General features: G+C 41.1%; 1 protein-coding gene across 2 annotated transcripts in view; it reads left to right on the top strand.

Annotated features, from left to right (window-relative positions):
- The window catches only part of KBTBD3 (kelch repeat and BTB domain containing 3), a 34896-nt gene extending 26313 nt beyond the window's left edge, over nt 1–8583 (top strand). For both annotated transcript variants that reach the window (XM_077484339.1, XM_077484340.1), the window contains exon 3: nt 1673–8583. In XM_077484339.1, the coding sequence (XP_077340465.1) occupies nt 1673–3272 (1600 nt within the window). In that variant the 3' untranslated portion in view covers nt 3273–8583. The remainder of the gene's footprint in view (nt 1–1672) is intronic.
- Nucleotides 8584–9877: the final 1294 nt, after the last annotated feature.

The raw sequence follows: 9877 nt of genomic DNA on the forward strand, positions 1-9877 counted from the left end.
ACTTGGATGGTGGGGCTTCAACCTGGATTCAGTGCGCAGGCGCCGTTCATCTTCGGAGACTTTCGACGTCTTCTTGTCTTCCGTACTGCGCAACCGCAGTACAGGGTGGACACTATCGGGGGACAGTAATCGACACAACACCGGCCATAGAAGTGAATGACTGTACGCCCCTGTGTAAATGCCACTGCTTGCCGGCATCAGTGTTTACTTGCACATGTCCATCTGATATATTTTACCAAACAAAGAAGTGTCAAGTTTGGGAAATGACATTGTTGTGCACATACACAGTTTACATAAATACAGGTCCATACAACCATTCACTGCTGCGGCTGGCTGTACCCTCGACCCCTCTGCTCCCCAGCTGTGTGAAAGCAAGGCATTTTTTACGTTAGACATATTTTATGACTAATTACATCTGTTTGCATGAGATTTGAGGCTGTGTTCACACTTGTATGACAAACGGCACGACATCGGGAGCTCATGTCACATGACGTGTGAAAATCAATGTTTACCTATGAGAGCCGTCTTAACTGGTCCGACTTTGAAAACGCTCCCTGCTCTATTTTGGTCTGACTTTGATCCTACTTTAGCCCATTGAATATCATTGAAGTCGGATCAAAGTAGGATCCTTGTCCTAACCATCCGACAGCAGAAGTAAAAGGAATTTATGTCACACTGGGATTGTTTTGATTGGTCAAAGGACAAGTCATACTATCATTCAAGTCGGATGGATGTAGGACCGATGTAAGACTGATGTCGCAGAGCAAAGTAGGATGACAGTCGTATGACAGTCGTGTAGCATCAGTGTGAACCCGGCCTTATACACACAGACTAAATTTTTCACCTGTAGTTCCATTCTGTTTTCACCCATGCAGATAATGCTCACCAGTAGGTGTGCTAATTGCTGCTTGCTACAAAATAGACATCTTTTCAATCACCTGGTCCCCTCTTGTTTTTGACTGCTGTGACATGTGAGCATGTCCTTCCTAAGAGTCCTTTCACATGGGCGGTGCCCCCCGGTGGACCACGCTTTGCTCAGTGGGGGATCGATCCGTTGATCCCCGCTGAGCAGGCGGATGACAGGTCCATCTCCACTCACTGTGCTGAGACGGACCTGTTAGAGTCCTGCTCTCTTTTATGGGGAGACCGGATGAAAATGGACCGCCTGTCTGTTTTCATCCTATCACATCTGATCCGATCTGCCAGATGGATGGAAAAAAGGGTCTCCATCTGGATTTCACAGACAGTATCAGATCGGATATCGGCGGATGTCAGCGGACATGCCACATCTGACATTCACCGATCCATAGAGGTGAATGGAGTCCGATCAGGTCCACCTGAAGAGCTGATAGGCGGACCTGATCGGAAAGCCAGTGGAAAGAGGCCTAACAGTTTTATTTGAATAAAGGTCTGCTTTGAAGGACAGGGAGTGCAGAGCTGTCCCTCTAAAACCCCATACATACTATCAGATTTTCTGCTGGTTTTTTTCCTTCAGATTTACCAAAACCGTTTTTCCTCATATTATATGGTTTTGGTAAATCTGAAGGAGAAAAATCTGCAGAAAATCTGATAGTGTGTATGGAGCTTTAATTTTTCTAACTATAGGATGATGAACTTTTATTGAAATCCCCTTTAGAGGAACAAATAAACAGATACAAATTTGCCTTGGCAGGGCTATGTTTGAAGTCAACATGAAAGAAAGAGATGGAAGTGTCACCATTAGCAATTTATCCCCAGAAACTGTGAAAGCATTCCTTGATTACGCATACACGGGCAAAGCGGAGATTACCGACAGCAATGTGGACATGTTCTTTCAGATGTCATCATTTCTTCAGGTGCCTCTTCTTGCAAAGGCATGCAGTGATTTTTTAATCAAAATGATTGATGTTCACAATTGTTTGCAACTCTTGTCAATATCAGACAGCTACGGCTCTACTCGTCTCTTTCACCGTGCCTTACAGTTTGCCCTTCAGCACTTTCCATTGCTAATACAATCTTTGGACTTCTTAGAACTAAATGTGGGAGTCCTAGAACAATGTCTCCAATCAGATGAGTTAAATGTCTCAGATGAAGAGTCTGTGCTGATGGCTCTCTTGGCCTGGACTAAGCATTGCTTGGAGAAGCGAATTAGTTTTTTTCCGAAGTTAATGAGCAAAGTTAGATTACATCAGCTGTCTCCATCCACACTGCAAAGTATGCTGGTCTCCGAAGAGCAACTATTAAAAAGCACAAACTGTTTATCAAGAATCCATTCTGCTATAAAAAGCATTGAACAATCCGGGGGGCTGTTTCCAGATGCTCGAATCTCTACAACAGAGAAATACATCTTTGTTCACAAAACTGTGGAGGAAAGTAACATTCAATACACTTTTTGCTACAGTATTAAAGCTGACAAATGGATGGAAATTCCACAGGTTCATATCGTCGATCTCCCAGGTTCCAGTTTATCCAGCTATGGGGAGAAGATATTTATAACAGGGGGATGTACCGGTAGCTGTTGTCGAGCGGTGAGGCTTCATATTGCTGAACCCTACCATGAAGCTACTGACCAAGTCTGGTGCTATTGTCCAGTAAGCAATAATTCTTTTTTAGTACCACCCATGGGGAAACCAAGAACGATGCATGCATCTGTCATGGCCCTCAATCAGTTATTTGTCATTGGTGGTAAAACCAAAGGAGCACAAAACATTAGGAGTCTACTAGATGTTGAAGCGTATGATCCTCTCACTAAGGTCTGGAAGACAGTTGGCTCATTACCCAGAGGTATCTACTACCCAGAAGCCAGTGCATGCAAATCTATTATTTATGTACTTGGGTCTGAAGTTGAAATAGCAGATGCTTTTAACCCTTCTTTAGACTGCTTTTTTAAATATAACGCAGAAACGGATCAATGGAGTGAACTCGTAGCAGAATTTGGCCAGTTTTTCCATGCAACGTTAATCAAAGCAGTGCCTGTCAATCACACGCTGTATATCTGCGACCTCTCCACGTACAAAGTCTATAGCTTTTGTCCAGACACGTGTGTGTGGAAAGGAGAGGGATCTTTTGAGTGTGCTGGTTTTAACGCTGGGGCTGTGGGTATTGAGGATAAAATTTACATCCTGGGAGGTGACTATGCTCCTGATGAAATCACTGATGAAGTGCAAGTCTACCACAGCAACAGGTCAGAGTGGGAGGAGGTCTCTCCCATGCCACTGGCTTTAACAGAGTTTTTCTGTGAAGGTATTCAATTCAATAAGTGCAGGGATCCATGGGGGATAAGTCACTTGTAATGTTTCCAGGCCAATTTTAAAGGGGTTTTATTACTGGGGATTTTGTTTTAACTTCTTGGGCCAGCTGAGTGGGTTTGGTCTGATGACTCTAGAACAACAGTTGCCAACCAATGGGCCATGGACCACTGATGATCCACAAGAAAATGTTGGTGATCCCCAGGGGTTAGGCCACAAATCAACATTGTGGCGGATGTATACCACCCAATGTTGTTTCCAGTGTTATTCTCAATGCGTGCTGACAGTCAGAGAGCCGGAGCCTTGTGCGTATAAGGCATGTAGAATTCATGGTAGTGGTCTCCAGGATTCATAATTGTGAGTTTAGTGGTCCATGGGGTCCGAAAGGTTGGCCACCACTGCTCTAGAAAGCTTGAAATCAGTCAACATTTTTCTGTTGAAAAGAAAGCTGACAGGGCTGGTGACTTGGATACCTACCAAAAAGCGGAGTTCCTCCTAAGAAAAAAATATTAAAAGTCAGCAGCTACAAATACTGCAGCTGCTGACTTTTAAAATATGGGCACTTACCTGTCCAGGGTGCCCGCGATGTCCTCACCCAAAGCCAACCCCTCACTCGGCTCCCGGTGGAGGTGCCGGCATTGCTAGTAAGGGAATCAGGAAGTGAAGCCTTGCGGCTTCACAGGTTGGTTGCCTGCTGCGCATGTACGAGTCGCACTGTGCTTTCTAAGTGTTGTCTGCTGTCTTCTGGACCTGTGTTTCTCCCAGAAGACAGCGGGGGGGGGGGGGGGGGGGGCGGAGGAGGTGCCAAACATGGTATAGATTGCCGTGGATATTTCGCCGGAAGTGGGAGCAAATAAATGTATTAGACAGGTATCTGCTCCCTCCTCCCCCCTGAAAGGTGCCAAATGTGACACCGGAGAGGGGGAGGAATCCGGACATTTTTAGGTGGAACTCCACTTTAAGCACCAATTTTAACTTCCTGTAAAGTCAATAGACTTTAAACACAGTAGCTGTTTTCTTCTTAACCAAAAAAACTCTTTCAAGCTTTCCGAGGCCAAGACCAGTTAGTTGCAAGGAGTGATAACCTTCCCTGGAATATCATTCCCAATTTTGGAGGGATGTATCACATTTTTTTTACTAGAAGTGAATATGTTTTTTTTTTTTGTACATTCTTTATATTAAATATTCATACCATGGATATAGTTACGTCCATATACACAAACTGCACCAACTAGGGATGAGCCGAACTGTCCCACGATGTCCCACGATGTCCATTCATCTTAATTTTTATTGTTTCACTTTAAGCATTATTAAATCACTGCTCCTGAAAAAAATGTCTGTTTTAAAAACTTTTTTTGCATTGATACAGGCATACCCCACTTTTAAGTACACAATGGGGTTTATTTACTGAAGCTGCAAAGTGCAAAATCAGGCTCACTTCTTCATAGAAACCAATGAGCTTCTAACCCCAGCTTGTTCAATTAAGCTTTGGTAATAAAACCTGGAAGCTCATTGGTTTCTATGCAGACGTGAGCCTGATTTTGCACTTTCCAGCTTTAGTAAATAAACTCCATTGTGTACTTAAAAGTGGGATATGCCTGTACATGTCCCCTGGGGCAGGACCCGGGTCCCCAGACACTTTATATAAGTCTTTAAAATGAGCACTTTTGGTTTTTCATGCTCGTGTCCCATAGACTTTAATGATGTTCCGCGGCTTTCGAATTTGCTGTGAACACCGCATAATGTTCGCTGTTCGACGAACACCCGATGTTCGAGTTCAACTTACGATCGACTCGAACATCGGGCTCATCCCTAGCACCAACTAAAAAAGCAACAAAAGATGCAAATTGAAGTCTCCAAAGTATGCAATTTCTTTATCACACGGCCTTTTAGCACCAACTTCGAATTCAAGTGAAGTCAGTGGATATCTAAGACAGTAGCCGTTGATTTTCTTTTTAGCCAAAGAAACTCAATCATTTCAAGCTCCCCAAGGTACAGAACAAATTCCAATGAGATGACTAGTTGGGTGTGAAAAGAGATAATCTTTCCTTGAATAATATTTTCAGTGTTGGAGAGAGAAGCAACAAAAGATGCACATTGAACTGTACAAAGAAGGCAATTTCTTCTTCACTCTGTTTCTCTAACCATTTAAAAGGACATTGTTTGATACCTGCTTTTCAAATCTTCATAAGAACAGAAGACACAGTTGCATACAAATATGCTAGCATATTGGGCAGCCAGCCAGCACCCTTATATTAACTATGTAAGCGTAGTCCAATGCTGCCATGGGAGTTTCAAAGTTAGGACATTATATATAAAGGAATGGCTATGGCTAAGCTGAGATCAAATCTTACCTAGGAATTACACCAGTACTCGATATCTTATATTAAAGTCATTCGCTATTGAGAGTGATGAAGATAACAGTGACCTGCAGTAGCTTTAGTAAAGAATCAAGTGTGCCGAGGTTACAACTATCTACAAAGTATCTACATCTACAGTATCTACAGTATTTGTCCATACTTTCTGAGCCAATGTACAAACTAGCAAAGTATACACAGACCTGGCAACTGTTAATATGAGCCATATCTTATTAACCTCCCTGGCGGTATGATTAGTTCTGGTTTTTAGGTGCTGAAAGCGGTACAATTATTTTGCATGGAAATTTGGCGTTTTATATTGTAGTCCTGTAATTCTTAGGAATAACTCTCTTAAATCTGTTCAAACCAGAGTCTAGCAGACATCCAAATTATTCAATAATGTAATCAAATCCAAAAACACTGAAATTTGCTCATTTGCAGAATTGTCGCTGTCATTAGATTTAGTGTTTGATGACGAATTTCCCCACAAATCGCTATCGCTCAATTCTGCAAGTGATTATAATTTATTATCGCTGTTTTCTAGTTGGTCTAAAATCACTTTTGACATAAAGGGACACTTTTTGGTTGCTATGGACAATCTCCAAATTCCAGGCAGAAAAAACTGTATTTATAATATAAAAGTGCATGCAGGGCACTGCACAGACCACTAGGGACAAAGGGGTGTGTAATTTTTTTTTTATACAGTACTGTAATCTGTAAGATTACAGTACTGTGTGTGTTTTGTGTCTTTTTACTTTTTTGGATTTGGCGCCGATCTCCGCTCCTGTGCGCCGTAACGTCGCAGGGAACGGATCTCAGCGGCACTCGGCACTGTGTGAATTGAGCGGAGGACAGCTCGATCACACAGCGCGGAGGACTTCGCTGGATCCAGGGGACAAGGTAAGTAACTTCTCCCTGTGTCCTGCCTGTATCCAGCGATGCGATCCCGAGTCTGGCTCGGGGTTACTGCTTATGGTGCTGAAATCCCAACCCGAGCCAGACTCGGGATTACCGCTAGGGAGGTTAAGAGCTGGAAATCTAGCGGTCTAATATCTGCGGCTACTCTTCCAAAGTCAGAACACTTTGGAGTCATGGGCAAGAATTTTTTTATTTTTTATACCACTATCATTTTAGCATGTAGCGATTTTTTTTATTTAATTTTTTATAACATTTTTATTGTTTTCAAAGAAATTACAAAATAATATGATCAAACAGAAAATAAAATAAAGACACAATAAAATACAAAGTAAAGTTATAAAAAGCAATCTAATGATACAAGTACCAATATAGGCCATAACTTTTCCTTTTGGTTTGGCTAGAGTAGGGAACAATTAAAACCCTGTGTCCCATTGGGGAGATTTCCATTTACTTCCAGTCTTGTAGAACCAACAAGAATTCAATTCAAACTAATGGAAATCCCCTCGCGTTCCAGTTGCCACTGGAATTCGTCACCATGGGAATATTTCCCCTAGGTTCCTATTCCAGTGACAACTCAAAAGTTTTTTGGTTTTTATGCCACGTTGAAAATTGTTACCAGGACAGATAGAGAGGGTCAATCTTCCTAGCAGAGATACAGAGAGAAATAAAAACCTCACAATTAGTATTACCCTTTGTAAATGTATCTGAAACCCCCCCCCAAAAAACAAATAAAAAAAAAACAAATTTTGCCTATGATGCATATTGTTTAAGCGATTGTTTAATTTTAAGCTGACATTTTATAGACATTCTGTACACATACTAACTGAAATAAGAATGGAGCTTTAAATACTTTGCAAGTATTATTTTTATCCAATGTGTACGTTTTTATGATCACTTCACGTAATTAGCCCACACCGTCACTTTAATGTTCTTCAATACAGCTGAATTCCATTGAGGACTGTTTAAAAAAAGATTGTTCAAAGGCACCACATACTTTTTACCTCCTAATGTACAGATACCAGTGTTAGGATGCCATCGTCTGAATGTAATGCCGTGTACACACGGCCGGTGTTCCCATCGGAATAAACGGACGGAATTCCGTTGAAACTGTCTTGCGTACACACAATCCCACCAAATTCCGACCGCCAAGAACGCGGTGACGTACAACACGTATGACGGGACTAGAAAAAGGAAGTTCAATAGCCAGTAGCCAATAGCTTCCATCTCGTAGTTGCTTCAGAGCATGTTTCGTTTTTTTGCTGCGTCGGAACAGCATACAGACGAGCTGTTTTCCCGATAGGAATTGGTTCCGTTGGAAAAATTTAGAACATGTTCTTTTTCTAGGTCCGTCAGAATTTTCAACATAAAAAATCTGGGGCATACACATGATTGGAATATACGATGAATATACCATGAAAAGCTCCCGTCTGACTTTTTCTTTTGGACATTCTGCTCATGTGTACGCAGCATAAGATGTGATTAATGCTTAGTTTACCCAAAGACATACGTTAGCGGTCTGAAGAAACAGGCAATTTAACACAGATGTTTTATAAGGATCAATTGCACAATTGGACCTTCATAATCAGCTGATGCCAAAAAAATAAATAAATGAAAAAATACTATTTGGGGAGTTGGAATTATACAATTATGTTGATTAACCCTTTCATGCTTGGTGGACAGATATTTAAAAGCTGTTTTCTTGTATATGCATGGGTTCTGATTGTATAGTTGCATGGACACAAGCGTGTCACCCACTGGAAAGCCATTATAAGTGCAACAGACATTTCTCAAAAACCAAGAAGACCAATGGAAACCCAGAAAGGCTGAGTAGCTTAGGAATATCTTGCCAATACATCTATAAGAGGAGACCCTTGGAGGTAAACAAAATATGGTAACATCAAGCAACACCTAAAGAAACATATTGTAATAAAAGTTTACTAGTATCGATTTTATCTTGGACGGAAATTACAATTAATCATCTGTCCACTAAATTGGACATAATGCATTATATTTCAGCTACAATTCATACTATTACTGGGACTTTGTTTTTTATTGAAAATAATAAACCTGCAGGAAGTTTTTGGGCTGTGAATTTATTTATGCTATTAGAATGTAATTTGCAGTTTTTCCATTATGTGAGTAAGGCTTCATGCACACTGGATGTTTTGCTAGCTCATGCAGATGCCTTTTCTCCTGGAGGCAGCATTTAGGCTTAAAAAAACTTGGCGCATGTAAACACGTGTAACGTGTTTAGGCACATCAAGTGTTTAGTGGTTAGTTCATTTAATTAATCACAATAATATTTTTACTGGCAAGGGTTGCCAAGAGTTCCCTCAAGAGTTTTTTTGTGCCAAAACATGGCTGCTCCTGGATGCTCTGGCAGTGGGTCTTTTGCCTGCCTTTAAATGCCATTGCCTCTAAACTCATCTAACCTCTTATGTATGCTTGGACACATAAGCAGATGCCTATAGTAACAATATTACAAATGTTCTGTGTGCATGAGACTTAATAGTTAAAGTATTCACAGCGGTTCACTTTTTCCACATTTTGTTATGTTACAGCCTTATTCCAAAATGGATTAAATTCATTATTTTCCTCAACATTGTCCAAACAATACCCCATAATGACAACGTGAAAAAAGTTTGTTTGAAATCTTTGCCAATTTATTAAAAATTAAAAATTAAAAAAAATCACATGTACAGTGCCTTGCGAAAGTATTCGACCCCCTTGAACTTTTCAACCTTTTGCCACATTTCAGGCTTCAAACATAAAGATATAAAATTTTTATTTTTTGTGAAGAATCACCAACAAGTGGGACACAATTGTGAAGTGGAACGAAATCTATTGGATTTTTGAAACTTTTTTAACTAATAAAAAAATGAAAAGTGGGGCGTGCAAAATTATTTGGCCCCCTTGCGTTAATACTTTGTAGAGCCACCTTTTGCTGCGATTACAGCTGCAAGTCGCTTGGGGTATGTCTCTATCAGTTTTGCACATCGAGAGACTGAAATTCTTGCCCATTCTTCTTTGCAAAACAGCTCGAGCTCAGTGAGGTTGGATGGAGAGCATTTGTGAACAGCAGTTTTCAGCTCTTTCCACAGATTCTCGATTGGATTCAGGTCTGGACTTTGACTTGGCCATTCTAACACCTGGATACGTTTATTTGTGAACCATTCCTTTGTAGATGTTGCTGTATGTTTGGGATCATTGTCTTGTTGGAAGATAAATCTCTGTCCCAGTTTCAGGTCTTTTGCAGACTCCAACAGGTTTTCATCCAGAATGGTCCTGTATTTGGCTGCATCCATCTTGCCCTCAATTTTAACCATCTTCCCTGTCCCTGCTGAAGAAAAGCAGGCCCAAACCATGATGCTGCCA

The sequence above is a fragment of the Lithobates pipiens genome, unplaced genomic scaffold (assembly GCF_037356315.1).
Source record: "Lithobates pipiens isolate NorthernLeopardFrog02 unplaced genomic scaffold, aLitPip1_a1.2 Scaffold_16, whole genome shotgun sequence".
In the NCBI taxonomy this organism is placed as follows: domain Eukaryota; kingdom Metazoa; phylum Chordata; class Amphibia; order Anura; family Ranidae; genus Lithobates; species Lithobates pipiens.